Here is a 21,269-nt window from a genome sequence, read left to right as displayed (position 1 = left end):
CCATACAAGTGTGTGCTTGCAAACAAAGCCGACATAGAATAAATGTTGATGTGAATGACCATCAGAAACACGGACGGGGAGGTTGCATGTACTGTATTGAAATTGTCACGCCGTCATGGAGAATATTTGTCCTTGTTTTTCCTGTGAAAGGACACAAAAAGTACTGCTGCCGCTCGCGAGTCAGTGAGGAAATGGTAGCTCTTTAACACGAGCTATAAGTGAACTCAAAACAAGCTTGTCGACCCTTTGGAAACGGCAGGAGGTCTTCACTCGGTGTAACAGTCTCAGTCAGCCTTGTTAACGACTCCAGTCATTTGGAAGAGTTTGGTTTTGAGTGAAAAGAAGTTCAATGTTCTGAACTTTCCATCCTACATGCAATCATTGATCATGTATACATGGTAATGGTAATGGTTTTATTTCATTTGAACATGCGTCAGATTGCAATTGAATGCATCACATAATCAGTTCATAGTTCCACATGTCCAAAAGGAGTAGAAAGAAGCAAAGCTTATTAAATCCTACCCCTCCATCTGGTACTTTTACAATCAGTAACTGTTACATTTGTTCACTTCCTGCTTTCCATAATAATTTTTTAATTTTTTTAATTTTTTTTAAATAATGTACATTGTACCGAAGTACGAGGTGATATGAGCATCCAATGACATAATGGGTACCATAGTGCGTGTCAATATAGTGATATATATAGCACATCATGACTGGTTTAAGACTCTTCATCCTTGTATTTAGCAAACATCAACTGCTTGTATTGTTTCTTGAATTGGCTCATCGTTGTGCATTGTTTGATTTCCTTACTCAATCCATTCCATAGTTTGATTCCACATACTGAAATGCTATGGCTAGCATAACGTAGTCCTAGCATATAAGTGTTTTATTTAAATGTACTTCTTCCCTGAGATCATATTTCTCCTCTCTTGTAGAGAAGTATTGGATGACATTTTTAGCTAATTGGTTATTTTTAGCCTTATGCATTATTTTAGCTGTTTGAAGATGAACTATATCAGCAAGTTGAAGTATTTGTCATTTTAGAAATAAGGAGTTGGCATGTTCTCTGTAGGCGGCATTATGAATTATCCTTACTGGCCTTTTTTGCAGTACATTTAGCGAAGTGAAGATTGCTTTTGTAGTTATTACCCCATATTTCCACACAATAAGTAAGATATGGTAGAACCAGAAGGCAATAAAGAGTGTGGAATGATTTCTGATACATGAAACCGACACACACAAGCGTCCATTTAATTCATCATACTGAGGTAAACGTCTAACAATGCTGTGATTTCTATATGTGGGCCACTCACAACATGCCCTCTGTCTTTTCTCGTGTCTGTTTCAGGACATAAACAAACGTCTGTCTCTCCCAGCTGATATCAGGCTACCGGAGGGCTACTTAGAGAAGTTTGCCATGAACAGCCCGCCCTTTGACAAGCCCATGAGCCGCAGGCTACGACGCGCTTCATTGGTCAGTAGTATGTGTGTGTGTGTGTGTGTGTGTTTACATCTTTTTGTATGTGTGCTAAGCAGCTGCAACTTATTTGGGTCTGTTGCCCGTGTAATATCTCCTCAGGTACATTCACAGCCACATTGTTTAAGATAAGATTAAGATATGCCTTTATTCGTGCCTCAGTGGGGAAATTTGCATTGCACAGCAGCAAGAGTACAGAATCAGTTAAGCAGTACAAAATACACAATATAGAAAAATAAACAATATAAACAAGCCGAGTATTAACAAAATCAACAGTTTTACCCAGTTATATACAAATACAGTATGCAGATAATATGAAACAATATGATATATATGACCAGTCTATACACTGAGATCTTACTTCACATAGAACTTAATATATTGCATTTAGAGCCTTAATATTGCACAGTGAATGGAGTCTGGAATAACTATATACTGAATGTAAAAAACAAAGTATTGTATATAGCGGTGTAATATTGTGAGCAGTGTTTTTATGTTTTGATATATAGGTGATTATACAGAAATGTATTTTCATTTTAAATGCTCACTGAGTTTTGGATTACAGTTAACAATGGCTTAGTAGGGGGATAAATTATTCTGTGTTACGTATTCAGGCCAAGACCATTATGGGTATGAATTGGGGGGGGTTGCTTTACACAGTGAGAGAGGTGAGAGATGGAGGATGGGGGAGAGACGGGGGAAAAAAAAAGAAATCATGAATATGCAGAGTATGCCTTTATTCTCCATTGTGCTGCTCCTGAATTGATGCTGCTCTTTCACTCGCTTTTTTTGTAGTTTGGTTGCGCCTCCTCAGATGAATAGTACACCCCTCTCTTCATTCATGTATGAATTACTTCATTACAACATCATGCTACTTAACATTTTACACAACAGCCTTGATATTTTATGAATATGATAAAGGATTGGCCCTTCATCGTCCACTTTGCTATGATTAGCAAGCAAGACCAGAGCCCGGCCTCCGGCCTCCGGCTCCCTGCTTGAAGTGCTTTAATGATGCAGATATTTTGCAGGATCCTTGCTGAGATGAAAGGGAAGCATCTTTGAAGTGACCTTTGTGAGAGGAGAAGGGATGTTTACAGTGACTGAGACAACAAATGTGACAGACCGATACTGTAGTTACATTGCAATTTACAATTTACCTTGTCAGAGGCATGAGTGGCGGTGCCCACTTGTGTACCACTTTGACTTATTCCTGGTTGGGGTTCTTACTTGATGTAATAGGTGGATCAATAATTCAGGTGATGTGTCACCCTTACTTGGATTACACACCAGGACACCTTGAAGAGAGGCAAAGAAACAAGGAAGTGGAGGGCGAGATGCACAGCTGAACAGAATAAGGAATACACTTCAATAAAATACATTTTCTATATTGTAAAAATAATTTTCACATATAAGTATAGAGGAGCTAGGTTATGTTTACTCTTTGCAGTGCTGCCCTTTTGGAGATGAAATTATCTTCAGCTTCCCCACTTTATGAAAAACATAATGAAACATGAAAATCCAGCTGAATAGGTGCAGATTCTGGAAGAACTAGAAAGCTTTGTGTGGTGGTTATTGTGTGTAGCTGCTCTATAGGAGTCCACAATTCAATACAAAGGCACGGAAAATGAGCACAATAGATCCCCTTTAAAATCTGACTGGTTTATTTTACTTTTAATTTTTATTTTTCAGTTTTGCCACCTTGTGACCATCAGCAATTTAATTTATATGATATAATATTAACAATTAAATGTTTTATTTTTGAGCATTTTTTTTAAATTAACCTAATTTTGTCCACTTCCTGGATGCTGTAATACGGTGGTATTAAAAGGGCAAGGGGACTCCCCTCGTCACGTTTGTGATCAGTAAACGCAAGCCCAGAAATGAGCAGCACACAGATGGTAATAGCCCATGGACTTTTGAATGAGCCCGTCCTTTGTTACCGTAACAGAGAGCAAGCATCAGGTGTCCAATAAGATATGTTTGAAACCATAATTTGATCTTTCGTCACAGTAATTCAAGCAAAGGTGGTCAAGCAAAGGTATCACATGTCTTTCATGTCTGTTGCCTTTGATAATCAATTATTCACAACAATCCAGTGAGGACTGGGGGGGGGGGGGGGGGGGGGGGGTGACGTTGCCCGAAGAGGAAGGTGTCATTTTTATCTCACCACATGACTGCTCACGTCTCTGAGTCAACTACATCTTGTTATTTTTATCAACTGCAGAGTGAAATTCTTTATATAAATGATGTGATGGTCTAGTAGTGGAGTCAATTCCCACTACGAATTACAACACACAGTTTTCTTTGTTTTTCTTAGGTTGCTTCAATTTCACTAAAATACACAATGATCTGCACGTTGGTGCTACAGTGGAATCAACGTGGAGAGTAAACCCTCCTCTCAGCCATTCGGCCTCTTTTTCCCAGTATGTTGAGGCGAGCATACAAAAGTGCTAGCAGCAAGTTAGCCTCGTGAGCAAGCATACGCTAACATACGTTAACATTAAATGCTAAATTAAAATTCCCACAAAAATTTCAGACCTCGCTGTCTGCTGGTATGCTGTGCTACAGCCGGCGAGCAATGCCATCTACACCAATGCAATGAGGAAATAAGCAAACATGCTAACTGTGCTAAATGCTAGCTCCTAGCAAGATAACGCTCTGCACCAAAAGTGTCATGGCTGTCTTATAACGTCCCTGCATCATGTCATGTCTGTATTAGCCTTTAGACGTGAGGTAATGAGCTAATGAGCTAGTATGCTAACATGCTAACAGTTAGCATGGTGGCACCTAGCAAGATAGCACCAAGTATCGAAAGTGCAATGGCAGTTTTATAGCTTCCCTACATCATGCCATGTGTGTATTTTGCTTAAGACATGAGTAAATTGGCTAAAATGCTAACATGCTGTTAGCATGCTAGCATCAAAAGTACCAAAGGGTTCTATAGCGTTCCAACATTGTGCCATGGATATAAATGTCTTTAAAGAGTAAATAGTAAAATAGCCAAAATGCTAGCATGCTAACATGCTGTTAGCATGCTAGCATCAAAAGTGACAAGAGTGTCCTATAGCGTTCCAACATTGTGCCATGGATATAAATGTCTTTAAAGAGTAAATAGTAAAATAGCCAAAATGCTAGCATGCTAACGTGCTGTTAGCATGCTGTTAGCATGCTAGCATCAAAAGTACCAAGAGTGTCCTATAGCGTTCCAACATTGTGCCATGGATATACATGTCTTTAAAGAGTAAATAGTAAAATAGCCGAAATGCTAGCATGTTAACAGTTCGGATGCTAACACCTAGCAAGATAGCACAGTATAGAATGTGCCAATGCAGTTCCATAATGTCCCGACATGTCATGTGTGTATTTGTTGACTTGAGTAAATTAGCAAAAATGCTAACAGTTAGCATGCTAACACCCAGCACTGAAGGTGCCAAGGCTGTTTTGTAATGTCCTTGTCATGTCCGTAGTAGCCTTTAGCAAAATACAGTCCGCACCTATCCATGCATGCCTATAGCCACATTGTTCGGTGTGTAAGTGTGTCACCATTTGGTTAAGCTTCGTTTTAAGTTAGCATTTAGGCATGCGTTTAAAGAGATCACATGCTTCATCAGCTAACTTGGCCACTGGAAACCCGTCCCCCTCCCATCATTAACACACACTTGCACAAAGGGAAGCGTGTCGTGGTGTTGCCATGGCAGTCGTATTAGCATCCACACATGCTGAAACCACCCTGACAGAGACTGACGCAAATGAGTGGAATTGAAATTGCTTTACGGCAGCAAAAGTACAGTAGCACATAAGAGTATAGTACAAAGTACACAAGAACAGGTGATTTGGCCGTCAAGATATTGTTACTCATTATATCCTTCAATCTTTCCTTTAGTCTGAAATTGGTTTTGGGAAGCTCGAGACCTACATCAAACTGGACAAACTCGGAGAGGTGAGATGTTTTGACAATATTTCTCGAAATAAGCTGCACAGTACAATATTCAATATATATTTCTACAATTCCTGCTAGGGAACATATGCTACAGTTTTTAAGGGGCGAAGTAAGTTAACGGACAACCTGGTAGCTCTGAAAGAGATCCGACTGGAGCACGAAGAGGGCGCGCCGTGCACGGCCATCAGAGAAGGTTTGACGCTACCGTCAGCACGTTTGTTTTGACAGCTGAGTTTGTCGTTTTGGGTTTGACTGACTCTCTCCCGTGTCGTTCCCTCGCAGTGTCCCTCCTAAAAGACTTGAAGCATGCCAATATCGTCACGCTCCATGACATTATCCACACGGACAAGTGCCTGACGCTCGTGTTTGAGTATCTGGTGAGTCTGTGTGTATACATACATTGTTTTTCCATGTACACTTTTTAATGTAAATATTATCACTGCATCATTTGTTTCCTTAGGAGAAAGATCTGAAGCAGTACATGGATGACTGTGGGAGTATAATGAGTGTGCACAATGTCAAGGTAAGTCATGCTGATTAATCAGCGATTAGTAGAGTTGAATATGTTTTTTTTATCCTTACTATGTCTCTTCCAGATCTTCTTATTCCAGCTGTTGCGAGGTCTGGCTTACTGCCACAGAAGGAAAGTCCTCCACAGGGACCTGAAACCCCAGAACCTGCTCATCAACGAGAAGGGAGAACTGAAACTAGCAGACTTTGGTACAGCCCTGCTTTATAAGATAATTAAGTTTGAGTGCAATATTGCACGGGAGACTAAATGCATGGTTTTATTTGGTAACTGGGAACCAAAAAATAATAATTAAAATAATAATAATAATAATAATAATAAAAAAAATGAAACTATATTGGGAAAGCAGGAAGTGAACAAATGTAACAGTAGTTGTAGTTACTGATCTAATCTGATGTATGTTCAAATGAAATACATTTTTTTAAAATAAAAATAAAAAATAAAAATTAAACTACATTAGGAAAGCAGGAAGTGAACAAATGTAACAGTTACTGATTGTAAAAGTACCAGATGGAGGGGTAGGATTTAATAAGCTTTGCTTCTTCCTACTCCTTTTGGACATGTGGAACTGGGAACTGATTATGGGATGCACTCAATTGTAATCTGATCTATGCCAAAAAATAAAAAATAATAATTAAAATAATAATAATAATAAAACAGAAATTATATTAGGAAAGCAGGAAGTGAACAAATGTAACAGTAGTTGTAGTTACTGATCGAATCTGATGTATGTTCAAATGAAATACATTTTTTTAAAATAAAAATAAAAAATAAAAATTAAACTACATTAGGAAAGCAGGAAGTGAACAAATGTAACAGTAGTTGTAGTTACTGATCTAATCTGATGTATGTTCAAATGAAATACATTTTTTTAAAATAAAAAATAAAAATACATTAGGAAAGCAGGAAGTGAACAAATGTAACAGTTACTGATTGTAAAAGTACCAGATGGAGGGGTAGGATTTAATAAGCTTTGCTTCTTCCTACTCCTTTTGGACATGTGGAACTGGGAACTGATTATGGGATGCATTCAATTGTAATCTGATGCATATTCAAATGAAATAAAACCATTACCATTACCATTACCATCCATATAGTACAGTGCCATTTATCACCAGGCTACACAATTTAAAAAAACCTAACTGCATGTCATCTATTAACAGTATTTTGGAGTATTCAAGTTTTAGCCTGTGTATTGTGAACTAATATTTCTACTGTTTTGTGTGCCACCTTTCCCTCTTTAATTAAGGTTTGGCGCGGGCCAAGTCCGTGCCCACGAAGACCTACTCAAATGAAGTTGTGACATTATGGTACCGACCTCCAGATGTGCTTCTGGGCTCCACTGAGTACTCTACCCCCATAGATATGTGGTGAGCAGCACTCGTAACTCATATATAAGCCACGTATACATGGACACAAATATTCCAATTGCATTCGGTTTATTTGCTATTTAACCTTTGTTAAAGTAGTGCCAATCCGAATGAACATATCATCCGATTCCTTGTGTCCCCCTGCAGGGGTGTGGGCTGCATCTTTTATGAAATGATCACAGGCAGGCCTCTCTTTCCTGGATCCACTGTGGAGGATGAATTGCACCTCATATTCCGCATCCTCGGTAAGAAATTGAGCATTGCAGGAAATTCCCATTTTTCTTTCCATAAATCCTTAATATAAGCGGTGCTATTAAGGATATATTTGCGTAATAATCTGACCTATGAACTCATCCAGGCACCCCGACGGAAGAGACTTGGCCTGGCGTCAGCACCAGTGAAGAGTTCAAGACGTATAATTTCCCTCGATACAACGCAGAGCCGCTTGTTAACCATGCTCCCAGGTATCATATGGAGTATTATTTTTGGTATTATTAGACCAATTAAGACTAATTAAGTTCTTTGTTATTTGCCGTAATGCAGGATAGACAACGACGGTCATGACTTGCTGTCACTCCTCCTGCAGGTAATCAATATTACGCCATTTTTTTTCATATAATACACATTTTAACCCCTTTCCTAACCCACTTTTGATGTTTTTTTGTGATTGTAGTTCGAGGCAAAAAAGCGAGTATCCGCCGAGGAGGCGCTCAGACACGCTTATTTCAGAACTCTTGGCGAGCAGGTTCAAACGCTGGCGGACAGTGAGTCAAGTACTCCTAGCAAATCCAGCTCACGTTGCTTTGTCTCACTTCTTTTTGTTTTGTTTTTCAGCCGCATCGATTTTCTCTGTAAAAGGCATTCAGCTACAGAAAGACCCCGGGAAGAGATCCTCGGTCTACCCGGAGTCAAGTAAGTCCTTTTGGAGATGGGAAGTTAGACAATACGGGCAAAGAGTGAGGACGTCTGAGTGAGAATATGATGAGATTAGGCCTGCTGTTTCTCTCTTTTTTGTCTTTTTTGCTTTATGTTTTGTCATACACGCCGCCGTGTCGTCATTCGTGCAGCACACTTTGTCCTAGTCTATCACTTTACGGTTTTCCTGAGGTCCGCCGAGTAAATTTATGCAGCAATCAACCTGGCTTTATCATTTATATCAGTATAAGTCATTTTCTTATCGCCCAACCCTATAGTAAAACAATAATATATATGAAATACAGAAGATGTAGTATTTGAATGACCTTGAAATAATTGGAAGAATACCAAATTAAAAATCAAATACAATAGAACACGCACCAAAACAAACACTTTGTTTTATCTCTTTCTTCCACTGTCCTTATAACTGTCCTCTTCCCATTCGCTCGTCTGTCCCGATGTTCATCTTTTCCTAAATACTTTCTGTCTCCTTTGTGCTTCCCTATACTTCACACACTTCTTTGTTCCCTACTCCCAACTCCGTAAAGCGATGGCCCATAAGCTAGGCTCTGCACCCTCACAGTACTTCCAGAGAGAAGCAGCCAATCCCAGGCCTCAGAGTCACAGTCTCTCCTCTACTTCCACTGGCTGAGTGCTCACTGCCGTTCTGGTAAATACGGTCTCTTTCACTCTGCCTGTGTTCTTTCTTTTTTTTTCTTGCCTCTTTTCTTCTCGTCATTTCATATTCTGCTCTTTGTGTTTTGTCATATAATTCTTCTCTGGTCCCTTCTTGCATTATTACGTACGCACTCCCACTTGTCCTTGCATTTCATGCCACATGCATTTTCTCAGTTTGTCAAGGACAAAAAAAAGCAAAATGTATCGGTAAAGAAGAGGAATATAATAGGGTGTCATTTGATTTTTGTTATTTGCAGTCCTCTTTAGGTTTCTCCAGTGAGACATGTAGGTTTTGTTGAGCGTCTAGGTAAGGGTCTGAGGTGGTGTGTACTTTTTATTAGCATGAATGGATTGGTTTTATTGCGGTATAAAGTCATACGGAAAATAATCGGGACACTCCTTGGTGTTTTTGGATGAAACATTCATTGACTGCGCTGCACCAAGCACATCGGTAAAGATGGCCGCCATTAAACAAAATATCTACAAGGCAAGGGGCGGGGCGTACAGTAGTGATTAACTGAGTCAGCGCAAATGTCAAGGGGGAAAATTACAGCACCATGGGGTGTCCTTAATACTAATACAATACAAACAGTTTTTATTTGAGATATCAAGACAAAAACCCTTTTTCATTATAATGTTTTATGTAAATGTCACATTTTTATTCCCAGCATTACATTGTATTTATGTTTCAGTCGTTACCAATTGATTATGAACCAAAAAAGCTTGGAAACTGATTCCATACAGCCAAAATCTGCTAGATATGCTCTGGGAATAAAAGGCATCATCACCAAATAGTGTAACACGTTAACATATATTTCATAACATGGCCTCAGAATGAAAAATCTATGCTTGTGTTTGTCTCCGTCTCTCAGCTCAGGGGAAAGGCAGGAGGCAGAGTGTGCTGTTTTAATGGTGGCGGATGGTCCCAAAGCGGAGGAGGTTTGTTACTTTCCGAATCACTCCTGCCAGATATGTACATTCACGCACACTGAAGGAGCGACACACTCTCACTTGAAGAAAAAAGCAACACACACGCACACACACATCGAGAACAACAGTGGTTACACACGCTGACTCATATATACGAGAATAATCTTCAAAAACAACAAACAAGAAGAGGAGAGAGTAAAGTGGGAGAGTTTTAAGACTCTCCTTGCTGCTATTACTGCTGCTGTCCACAAGAGGGCAGCGTTTGACGTCGGCTGTTTGGAACAGAGCTTGAACTACAAAATGAACTTCCACACTCTCATAAGTCTCTTCCCCACTCTGTCGCTCGGACTGTTGCTGTACATAAAGAGACTGAGCTCTTCTATCGTCTCATGAAATGCCTCAGCCTGAATCCAAAACCTCACCTCTGCCCTTTTATGACATGATCTCCAAGACACACACACACACAAACAATCGTTCTCATTCTGTAGCTTCATATCTGTCATGTATACACACAAAAACCACTTTAGTTCCACTTGACAGTTAAGTGTGTGTATCCGTGGAGTTACAGAGATGAGTTTTAGCACCTTATTGTCTGCTAGAGGTCAGGGACGCTGTTGATACTTTACCTCATCTGTCACAGTTGAGCTTAAAGAAGTATATCTAATATGTTATTAGAGTGATCAATAATTTTAAATGATATACCAAAAAAAAAAAAAAAAAACAGTAATTGGGACATATTATGGTGTACTACAATCATGGACACTCCAGTAAGTAACCTGTCAGGACAATGAGGTAGAAAAGTGTGTAAGTCCTCACCTGCTTATCCTTAGAGACCCCCTTTGCCTTGACTCACAGTTTATTCAGACGTTGAACTGTTCTCTTTGCACCTAATTTTACCTCTTTGGATCAGCGCTAGATGATTCAACATCCCTTCAGCCCTCTCCAAGCCTATAGCTCCATTGTGCATTGTCTATTTTTTACACTTGATTTGATTCCTATTTGTATATGAGATCCTACTTTTTAAACTCGTCAGAAGCAATGGTGATTCCAAGAATGCTGTTCTCAGTCTTTGCTGTGCTCCCGCTGTAATAGTTGGCGACTGGCTGGGAACGTGTTGCACATTCCTTGACCTCAGGACTTAATTGTTGTGTTTTTTTTTTTGTTTTTTTTTTGGGTGCTGCGAGGTGGCGGCTGAACTTGTGTGAAAATGTAAGAGTATTTTGGCCTGAAACCCTCACATCTGCGTTCCCTGCTCTCTTTTTACACCATCTCCTAGCATACGTGTGTATTAAAACATGTGAAATGTTTGCACGGCAAGTGATCTAATGATCCTGTCAAGACATACCACATTAACCCCCCCCCCCCCCCCCCCATGATGATGTAAATAAAAATATGGTTTGATAACAATGGGATGTATTGCTTTGGGACCAGATGACAACTTTTTTTTTTTTGCATGTTTGTCACACTCGTGTTTCAGATCATTAAACAAATGTAAATATTATTCAATGACAGTACAACTTAACCCCCTGAACCTAATAACAACAACTGCAATCAAGTGTTTAGTAATAACTTGCAATGGATTTCTTGAATTTTGGCCCACTCGTCATTGCAGAATATTGCAGTCATTCAGCCATATTGGAAGCTTTTCCAGCATGAATCGCCTTTTTAAGGTCATGCCACAGAATCTCCGACTCGGACTAGGCCAAGTCCAAAGTCCAAGTCCAAAGATCATTGTCGGCTGAAGAACCCAAGTTGGTTTCAGCTTAAGGTCACCAACAGATGACGTTAAATTCTCCTTACATTCATGGTTCCATTTATTACAGTCTTCCAGGTCCTGAAGCAGCAAAAGAGCCCCAGACCATCACACTACCACCACCATATTTTACTGTTAGTATGGTGTTTCTTTTTCTATACCGTCTATTCCGTCAGACCACACATTATTTTCCCAAAAATCTTAGGGATCATCAAGATGTTTTCTGGCAAAATGTTCTTTTTGTTCAGCAGTGTTTTTTTGTCTTTGAATTTTTCCATGCCTGCAGTTCTTTGGATGTTGCTGTGGGGTCTTTTGTGACCTCTTGGATGAGTCGTCGTTTTGCTGTTGGGGTAATTTTGGTTGTCCAGACACTGCTGGGAAGGTTCACCACTGTTTTTAATTTTTATTTTTTTGCCATTTGTGGATAATGGCTCTCACTGTGGTCTGCTGTAGTCCCAAAGCTTAATGTTGATTATGTTTTAAGGGGAGTGTAGGTTTATATATTTTTTTTTTACTTTTTTTTTAATTTAAAAACTGCAATTTGTGTTGAGTTGTGTTGTCACTGACTAATATTCTATCTATCTATGATCTGAAACATTGTGTAACAAAGATGGGGGGGAAAGATTGGAAAAACTTTCTCACACCACTATAGCTGTCCGCATATCTGTAAAAAAAAAAAAAAAAAAAAGGCCATGGAGTAATCAACAGGAATTGAAGCACTCAAACAAAATATTTTGTACAATTTCAAGCTGCCAGAAGCCTCCAAGCACACAGCTGTTCCACACACCAGTAAACCAACACTAATACGTGTACGTGTCAGTGACATGGATTATCGGTATAGAGTGCAGTTCCTCAGACCCTGACCTCGGATCTCTTTCGACTTAGATGCGGTCCTTGGTCTGGGCCTGTTCAGAACCGCTCCTTTCCCCAGTGTGTGGCGGTATGTAGCATGTACATAGACGATTGCTCACTTTGTATATATAGAGAAGTGTATACGTTTGATACAGATAGTCACATTCTGCCCTTTTTTTTTTGTTTCTTTCATGAAAGTCATAGCAATATTTCTGTAATCAATAAAAAGCCGAGGTAATAGGGTAATAATGATTTGACTCGTTGATGTAGAGAGGTGACTGTGAATGATTCAACTGTGAGACTTGATGAAAGCGACAGGGATGTTTTTGTTTTTGTTTTTTTTCTCCCCTTTGATGTTTTTGCTGTTTGACATGCAAATGTGTTCAACGGGTTGACGTTTAAAGGAAGGGTCGCAAAGACAAAACCAGATTATTTTGGTTGTTTTTTCCGAAAGCCATATTGGAAGTACTAAACAGTGACAGAGGTCTGGTTGTGCAGAGTGACTACTCAAAGGAGATGTGTACACCTAGTTCAATAAAAGTTGTCTCTGACACTCATGAGTCCAGACGGTATCATTGCCTTTCTTCACAATCACGATCACACATTTTGTATAAATAAATAACAATATTTAAAGTGGGATTTTTTTTTTCCCAGTGAGGACTCAGCAGCAAAGACAGCATTAAATAAGCATTTATTTTAGCTCACAGTTACAGTACATATTGTATTTTTCTCAATAACAGTGCCAATAAAACTGTACATGAATATATATAAATAGTAAAAATATCATTTTGAGCACAACTCTGATACTTGACCTTTGGTCTCGGGCTGATACTGACACTTGTGGGCATGATACCTGGCCTGATACCAGACAAACCATGTAATGATCTTATTACCACATACTACAGTATTAATTGGCCCTGTACCCTATAGAAACCGCCCATGAATGATACAAGAAAAGGCCGAAATGATACTGTGTCAAAGCCCAGGGCAGTGATACTGATAAAATATAGACTTCAACCATGTCCAGTATCAGCCCCACTCAGAGCGAGCTGCTGTGGTATCGTGCACATGAAACAACCAATCAGAGAACAGCGCACGAGCGTGAACACACAGCGTTTGTTTTGCTGCCGTCTGTGCTCTGTCAACATGTCAGCGGTTAAATAGTAGTTAAATAGTTAAAATAGTATGACCTTCGGTCTCGGGCTGATACTGACACTTGGGGGCATGATACCTGGCCTGATACCAGACAAACCATGTGATGATCTTATTATCACATACTATTTAATCATGAGCTTATTATCACGTACTATTTAATCAAAAGACCATTTTGTTTCCAGAAAATGTATTATTCTCTAAACAGTGTAAACTGTGTGTTCACGCTCGTGCGCTGTTCTCTGATTGGTTGTTTCATGTGCACGATACCAGAGCAGCTCGCTCTGAGTGGACAGCTACGGGGGGCTGATACTGGACATGGTTAAAGTCTATATTTTATCAGTATCACTGCCCTGGGCTTTGACACAGTATCATTTCGGCCTTTTCCCGTATTATTGGTTATTCTTTCAGAGATCCCTTGGATGAAACCTTTTGGATTCTGGTCATGGAAGCAACCATTGTGTCTCCTTCAGATATTTGTGCTTCTGAGGCCCATGGATTCCATCCAAATAGGATAGTTGGAACAGCATACATCCGGAACTGGAAAAAAACAACATGCATCTCACCACTGTAATTAACTAAAGCAAAGTCATGTCCGTTTATTTTGTATGGTTACCTGTCTGTTCATGAAAACGTAAATAACGGGATTGTACACGGTACTGCTTTTTGCCAAGTAGACCGGTATGGTTGCAATCCGAGGGTCAATACTCAGTGTGGAGTCCATGATGACAGCTAAAGCCATGCCGGCATACGGCAGCCATGTCACCAGGAAAGCCAACACCATGGTGACGACCATACGTGCAACTTGCACCTCCACGCGATGTGTACGACTGCCTTCGGCGACCTGCAGCTTGCTTACCTGCGCATATAATTTTTAATAACAACATCCTCAATTGAATATCACACTTTTATCATCGCTTACCTGCCGCAGTGTCCACAGCAGTCGAGTGTAGGACGCCATGATGATGGAGAAGGGTACGGCAAAGCAGATAAAAAAGTAAATAACTATGTAGGACATGTTGCCTGGATCCCGACTATACCAATTGGGGGCACAGGAGGTTTTAACACCCTCTAGGTCATAGCTCCCCCAACCAAACAGAGGTGGAGTGTTCCACACAAATGACCACACCCAAGACAGCACCACTCCGGCGATGGCATGCCTAATAAAAAGCAGCGAGAGTGGCGTTATATACTGCTTGGTTTGGTTATTTTAGGATGTGCAATAAGGACGCATACCTGGTTTGGAAGAGCGCCGCACCCAAAGGATAGCACACCACGATGTAGCGCTCCACGGAAATCACTCCTATTGTACACAGACTTGCTATTCCTGAAACATGGCAGCACAAAGGCCGACTTTTATTGAATATGCCCGCATTTCCTTCTACTCTCCACAAATGAAACTCACCAAAAAAGGCCACAGCGAAGCCCTCTAACACGCATCCCACTCGCCCCAGCCTGGTGTACCTCATGGCGTTGGTCACGGTCGTGGGCAGTCCTCCGAACACAGCGCAGCCCAGGTCACACACAGCCAGGTTGACTAAAGCGTAGCTGAGCGGCTGTCTCAGCTGTTTGTGTTTCACCGTCACGACAATCACCAGGATGTTGAGGATGACCCCCAAAACGGAGAAGACGCCCATGATGGTGGCCAGTATGGTGTAACCACTGCGAGAGAGGAGCTCTGGCTCGGTCACGCTGTCAGAGGAGGACATGTTTTCACCAGAGCTGAAAAATTCCATTATTTTTATGTAGGATGAATAAGCTAAAGCAGAGAAAAAGACAGCTCCCAACTACTGTGCTATGATCAGACTACACAAAAAAAGACAAACGTCAAAAGAGATTTAAAAATTAATTTACTAATCCAGTATAAGCAAAGAATTGCTCTTAAAAATTGGTTTTCTCATGCTGTATAAAAGAAGACCAGAGGCAAAGTGACCCTCTCAAAAAGAAGATTAATCTGTAGATCCAGATTGTGCGGACAATAATTCTGTCTAATATCCGAGAAGGCTGCACTTTCTGTAATTAATTGCCTGACCAGTTCTTAGTGGGGAAGGAAGATCTCACAAAAACAAGATGGAAGTATTAAATACAACCTATTAGCTTTACCAACCATATTGTGAGAAATATTGAATCAAATGTGAAAAAGAAATCAGCAGAATCAACAATATTTCAACACATTTTTATGCAATTATGAAATTCATACTAATAAGGGGCTACTTCCTCAAGTGTTGTTCCTCCTCCCGACCGCTAGGGGTCAGTATAATGTCAGCTACTTTGCTTTAAAGCAGCCGTCGTTCATCACCAGTTGCAAACATGGCGTCCTCCACAAGGACCGCAGCACACGATATAGCAACTCGAAACAGGACTGACGATGTCGTTTTATCGGAGGGAGTAGATTTCAGCTCCTTGTTGTTATCTCGGGTGGTTTTGGATGGATTGTTAGCTTCCGGATTCCAAAAACCTTCACCTATCCAGCTGAAGGCGATCCCGCTTGGCCGGTGTGGACTCGGTGGGTTTGTTTTTGTTTTGTTTTGGTTTGCTGTTTTCTTAAATGACAACACAGGGTTGTTTTTATATCATTAAGAAGTAGCGGCGTCTTTATATTATAGCATTTTAGTTTAATAACAATATTTGAAACGAAAAGAACGACTTCGTTCCTAAATGTTCTTCTCATTTCGTCATAATAGACCGATTGGTACTTTTGAAGAGCTTGTACTTCCTGTTTCCTGTTTTGACTACTAAGCAAAGTAATACTTTGGCTACCAAGTACTATCTCAGAATTCTGGTATTTTGGTATGTATTATTACATTGCCTATTCAATCAATGAATAGCTCCGAATGCCTGCATTTAGAGGTGAAAACAACATGAAAAATTGAGAGTTGTGTATTTGTGGCAAACAAAATAATTTTAATTGTCATAGCCAGTACAGCTATTTGGAATTATTGTAATGTTTATGTTATTACATGTTTAATATACGTAGCACATCAATTGTTTCTTCTTTGGAACATCCCAAGTGATTGAACCATCTAAGACCAATTATTAATTTTCCATTTTAGATTCATAATTGCTTGTTTTTATACCCATAGGCAACTTTGTGGTATTCATGTTTTCACCTCTAAATGCATTCTATTCAGGCTAAACCTGTCCGACCCAATCAGTCACATGTTCCTTTTGATCAGAATCAGAATCAGAAATGGTTTATTGCCAGGTATGATCAAACACATACTAGGAATTTGTTTTGGTGAAGTAGGTGCAGACACATCTATTAAAAAATGAAAATACAAAATATACAGAATAAATATATATGTACACAGTCTGTTTTTTGTTTGTTATTCCGGGTTATTGTGTGTAGCTGCTCTACAGAAATGAATTGGGCAGTGGATTAATTACTGCTGATTGAGATAAGGGATGAGATTAAATAGATCCTGGGACAGGTTCTTTAAAAAGTGCAGTCTGATTGTTTTTCCTAAGAGTCCAAACTGAGAGTTAATGTAACAAAACCTGCTATGGTATCTGTGGATAAAAATACGACACACACCAGTGACCAACTAGCTGGTTATAATAGCATATACGATGATTTCATATATTCCGGTCTTTATAAGTAACATGCCTAATCATGTTTGCAATTGTACAAACCTAAATTGTGATTATTCCTAATGATTTTTTAATTTTTTTGTTTCAGATTTGATTGTCCAGGCCAAGTCTGGCACAGGAAAAACATGCGTCTTCTGCACAATCGCGTTGGACTCTCTGATTCTGGAAAATTCTGCCACCCAAGTAAGTAGATTTGTGCTCAATATGTGCAATATTTTTGTCTGATGTTGAAATTATGGGGTAAAAAGCCATACTTTGTGTGAGCGTTATCATGATGATGATGATGATGGCTGTGACTATTCATCACTTCAGCGACGGGGACCTTTAATCTGATGACTTTAAGCTGCTCGGTCTCATATGTTGAAATGAAAAGTGGACCATTATTGATAAAGCAAAAGGAACACCCAGTCCCTCGGCCTTATAGAGCACTTTAACGTGATTAGCTGCGGGGTCTTACTGATTGGGTGTTTGGCTCTTTGGCCCCAATCTGCCACAATCAAACCTAAGTGCTTGTTGACATTTATTTGTCCTTTGCTCCTTGCAGGTTCTCGTGCTGGCGCCCACTCGAGAGATAGCGGTGCAGATCCACTCGGTAGTGATGGCGATAGGCTGTGCCATGGAGGGTCTGCAATGTCATGTGTTTATCGGGGGCAGACCTGTCAGCCATGACAAACTCCACCTGAAGAAATGCCACATAGCTGTGGGCACACCCGGTAAGCAAGCCGCCATCTATTCTCCAGTTTATTAAAAACAGCATTTTAAATCTTGCTGCTTGGTCTTGAAGGTCGTATCAAGCAGCTGATCGAGCAAGGCATGCTGTCCACTGCCAGTATTCGACTTTTTGTCCTGGATGAGGCTGACAAGCTCCTGGAGGAGGGCAGCTTTCAGGAACAGATAAAGTATGACGATTCAAGGAATCGAACCGGTCTCTTTTATTGTTGTTCCGATTTACTAGTCACTCAACACAGTTCCCGTTGATCATTAGAAGAAACTAACAGAAATGCTTATTCATGTTTCTCTCTGCAGCTGGATCTTCTCGTCGCTTCCTGTGAATAAACAGATGCTTGCGCTCTCTGCCACCTACCCAGAATCCCTTGCTCAGCACCTTACCCATTATATGAGAGAGCCTACTTTTGTCAGACTAAACCCCAGGGAAATGGGACTCAAAGGTAGGAAAAACAAATTACTGTAGTTCTTCCAATAAAGGTACCTCAAGGCTTATTAATTAGTATTGGCTAACATTGACTTCTTTATGTTTTGATTGATGTTAATTTGCATCCCCCGTCAGGCCTGAGGCAGTATTACAAGTTGGTACCATCTCATCCGTTACCTCACAAGATCTTCGAGGAGAAAGTGAAGCTCTTGCTGGACCTGTTTGGTCAAATCCCCTTCAATCAGGCCCTTGTCTTCTCCAATCTGCACACAAGGTGATCGATTTGTAGAACGACTCATTACTGATCATTTTTTTGGTTCTGGTTTGGAGATTTTTGTAATTTTTTGACCGCTTATTTCAGTTTGTTTTCAATAAATTGCTTTTTTGTCACTCTACTTGCATATTTTAGCTCTCCACGTAAAACCTCATTAGGAACCGAATGTGCAAAAGGTCAATTCTAGTTGTTTTTATGTTGAATTAAAGTTGTTTTTTTCCCTCATTCAGGGCTCAGAACCTGGCTGACATCTTGTCCTCTGCAGGCCTACCTGCTGTTTGTATCTCAGGTGAGATTTAGAAGGAAACTGAGTTTTATTTGTGGCATGTTTTAAACCTTATTTAACAACAGAACAGGAAGTTATTAACATGCACGAGTGATGAAAGACATTTAAATGTGCATTAATTTTAAAAATAACGTCTCCGTGTCTGTCACCTTCTTAGGTGGTCTCAGCCAGGAGCAGAGACTAGAGGCCATATCCAAACTTAAGCAGTATCAGTGCAGAGTACTCATTTCCACCGACCTGGTCAGTTGCGGAATCAACCACCTCTCCACACCCCACCCCCCCACTCCACTGGCTTGCTTATATTTATTGTTGTGGTCCTATTGTTAGACTTCCAGGGGCATAGACGCAGAGAAGGTGAACTTTGTGATAAACCTGGACGTTCCACAGGACTGGGAAACCTACATGCACCGCATCGGACGAGCTGGACGTTTTGGTAAGTATCCGGTTGGAGTAAAGCGAGCAATCGCACAAGCCGGATCAGTACCTTCTTAATCACGTGATGAACAGAATTGTCACCCCGTTTATGTACGAAATTCGTCCGATTGATTCGGGTTCTCTTTTTTCGCAGGCACTCAAGGTCTGGCGGTGACGTACTGTTGCCATGGTGAAGAGGAGAACAAGATGATGGCCATTGCTCAAAAGTGTGGCTTGTGTTTGTCAGCATTGCCTGGTAAGTCCTTCATCTGCACCAAGATCACGTTGGAGGTCTTTGGACCTGGTCTCTGGGTTGACTTTGACTGTTCTCACCATCCTTGGCCTCTGCTTATGTGGGATTTTTCTTGGCTTTAACTAGAACTGTGGAACCTGACAGCTGAAATCTCGGCCCTAGCTTTTTGTATCCTACCCCTAGACCATGATGTTGAACAATCTTCATTTAACAGTTGTTTCCCTCTTTGAATTTAGCCACCATTGATTCTGGCCTCATGACTGAGCAATGCGACTGGGACGTCTGCGCCGAGGCTTCCACTCCAGACATTCAAGCCCAGCTCTTCTCCAAAATTGAGAAAAAGAAGGGACGCCCCAAAGCATCCTCTCTTGTTGATCGCTCCCCGGCTCCATGTCCTATCATGGAGGACGCTCAGGATACCAGGAGGCCAAAGATCCCCAACACACCAGCCAAGCATGGAGTAGAAGCGCACTCAGGAAATGCGTTCCCAAAGACTACGAGGTCTTCCAAAGAGTTTCAGGACACATTGCCGAAGATCCCTCCGCTCTCCTCGTTTAAAAGCAGCAGGTCTCGGTTTGTCACCTTTGAGGAGGCGCAGCGGGATTTCCATGAATTCATTACAACGGGACTGGGAAGATCAGTGGAGGTCATTCGGGAATTCACAGGCCAGGAAGATGGCAGCACTCATAACGGGCAAAGACACACCATCACACTTGATGATGATGATGATGATGGAAGTCAAAAGTGTTTATCTGCAAAGTGTAGCTCTGACGTTCAAATGGAGAGCACAGGAGGCCATTTTGAAAAGTCTCCAGGAAATGAAAACAACAGAAATCCGACAGAAATAAGTCATGGATGCGCTTCAGGAGAACCAACGGTTGAACCAATTCCAAGTGAAGATTCCATAACATTCCCAACAACACACAAAACAACATCCCCCCAGTTGGAGAACTTTGAATCGACTATTAAAGCTGATTCACACGCCAACAACAAACCCGCACAAACAAAGAAACACAGAAAGGTCAAAGTGGAAAAACGCAGCAGAAGAAAACAAGAAAACATAAACGAATATTATAAATCGCAAACTGATGAAGAAGAGTACGATGAAGAAGGCGACGACAGTGCCGACACTTACTGGAGAGCCTGGTACTCAGCATGGAACGATTACTATTCGTCCTTGTCTCCTTTTCAAGGACAAGGTTACCAACATTACTACAGTGCAGCTCACAACTGGATGGCAGCCTATCGTATGAATACTGTTTACATGGAGGAACTGTTAAAATATTGATGGAATACACAACACACATTTACACTTGGTGTACTTTGTACAAAATATCTACTACTGCCCCCCCCCTTTCTTTAATAAATGCCATTTTGGAGCACATTGCAAGCTTTTTCTTCATGACCTTGACATATTTTTAGGTTATGAAACAGCCTACTTCTTGTTTTCATGTGCTAATTCATATTCATTCCAAGTGTATTGTATATTCCTACTAATTCATATTCATTCCAAGTGTACTGCATATTCCTACAAGTGGAAATATCGCATCCACCTCAGTCGGCAGCAGCTTTGTATTCACAGGATGTTATGGCTTTAACAAGGTCAGACATCTTCACATGATTGCAGGCTAATCAACTAGAATAATCAATGATAGAAAACAAGACTCAAGACCTATTTAAACGTTCTCAGGTTCAT

At 40.5% G+C, this 21,269-nt stretch overlaps 3 protein-coding genes across 6 annotated transcripts in view; 2 read left to right on the top strand and 1 right to left on the bottom strand.

Annotated features, from left to right (window-relative positions):
* The window catches only part of LOC131137615 (cyclin-dependent kinase 17-like), a 30,363-nt gene extending 17,353 nt beyond the window's left edge, over positions 1-13,010 (top strand). For 3 of the 4 annotated variants that reach the window (XM_058085764.1, XM_058085768.1, XM_058085767.1), the window contains 14 exons: positions 1,352-1,477; positions 5,367-5,423; positions 5,502-5,616; positions 5,706-5,800; positions 5,884-5,946; positions 6,020-6,143; positions 7,202-7,322; positions 7,470-7,567; positions 7,681-7,786; positions 7,866-7,908; positions 7,996-8,086; positions 8,157-8,234; positions 8,786-8,907; positions 9,788-13,010. In XM_058085764.1, the coding sequence (XP_057941747.1) occupies positions 1,352-1,477; positions 5,367-5,423; positions 5,502-5,616; positions 5,706-5,800; positions 5,884-5,946; positions 6,020-6,143; positions 7,202-7,322; positions 7,470-7,567; positions 7,681-7,786; positions 7,866-7,908; positions 7,996-8,086; positions 8,157-8,234; positions 8,786-8,889 (1,221 nt within the window). In that variant the 3' untranslated portion in view covers positions 8,890-8,907; positions 9,788-13,010. The remainder of the gene's footprint in view (positions 1-1,351; positions 1,478-5,366; positions 5,424-5,501; positions 5,617-5,705; positions 5,801-5,883; positions 5,947-6,019; positions 6,144-7,201; positions 7,323-7,469; positions 7,568-7,680; positions 7,787-7,865; positions 7,909-7,995; positions 8,087-8,156; positions 8,235-8,785; positions 8,908-9,787) is intronic. The other variant, XM_058085765.1, reaches the window with a different exon arrangement.
* Positions 13,011-14,001: 991 nt separating this feature from the next.
* LOC131137617 (parapinopsin-like) lies at positions 14,002-15,314 on the bottom strand. Its single transcript, XM_058085770.1, has 5 exons — positions 15,008-15,314; positions 14,839-14,929; positions 14,525-14,762; positions 14,219-14,461; positions 14,002-14,142 (listed from the first exon to the last, which is right to left on the bottom strand). Exons 1-5 carry the CDS (start codon positions 15,309-15,311, stop codon positions 14,002-14,004), a joined length of 1,017 nt encoding a protein of 338 aa, XP_057941753.1. The 5' UTR covers positions 15,312-15,314.
* Positions 15,315-15,886: 572 nt separating this feature from the next.
* On the top strand, positions 15,887-20,948 carry ddx20 (DEAD (Asp-Glu-Ala-Asp) box polypeptide 20). The gene is made up of 11 exons (XM_058085761.1): positions 15,887-16,108; positions 17,282-17,376; positions 17,738-17,906; positions 17,978-18,092; positions 18,220-18,362; positions 18,482-18,620; positions 18,851-18,909; positions 19,064-19,146; positions 19,234-19,339; positions 19,475-19,576; positions 19,810-20,948. The coding sequence occupies exons 1-11, from the start codon at positions 15,913-15,915 to the stop codon at positions 20,859-20,861; spliced, it is 2,259 nt and encodes a 752-aa protein (XP_057941744.1). The 5' UTR covers positions 15,887-15,912; the 3' UTR covers positions 20,862-20,948.
* The last annotated feature ends 321 nt before the right edge of the window (positions 20,949-21,269 follow it).

Source organism: Doryrhamphus excisus, chromosome 10 (assembly GCF_030265055.1).
Source record: "Doryrhamphus excisus isolate RoL2022-K1 chromosome 10, RoL_Dexc_1.0, whole genome shotgun sequence".
Taxonomy (NCBI): Eukaryota; Metazoa; Chordata; class Actinopteri; order Syngnathiformes; family Syngnathidae; genus Doryrhamphus; species Doryrhamphus excisus.
Note: the sequence above shows the minus strand (reverse complement) of the source record. Positions and strands in the feature narration are given on the sequence as shown.

Coding starts and splice junctions, on each gene's coding strand:
- LOC131137617 (XM_058085770.1), bottom strand. CDS start 15,311: ATGTCCTCCTCTGACAGCGTGACCGAGCCAGAGCTCCTCTCTCGCAGT. Junction 14,763..14,838: donor GCGGCGCTCTTCCAAACCAG/GTATGCGTCCTT, acceptor GCTTTTTATTAG/GCATGCCATCGCCGGAGTGG. Junction 14,462..14,524: donor TGCTGTGGACACTGCGGCAG/GTAAGCGATGAT, acceptor TTATATGCGCAG/GTAAGCAAGCTGCAGGTCGC.
- ddx20 (XM_058085761.1), top strand. CDS start 15,913: ATGGCGTCCTCCACAAGGACCGCAGCACACGATATAGCAACTCGAAAC. Junction 17,377..17,737: donor TGGAAAATTCTGCCACCCAA/GTAAGTAGATTT, acceptor TGCTCCTTGCAG/GTTCTCGTGCTGGCGCCCAC. Junction 18,093..18,219: donor AGCTTTCAGGAACAGATAAA/GTATGACGATTC, acceptor TTCTCTCTGCAG/CTGGATCTTCTCGTCGCTTC.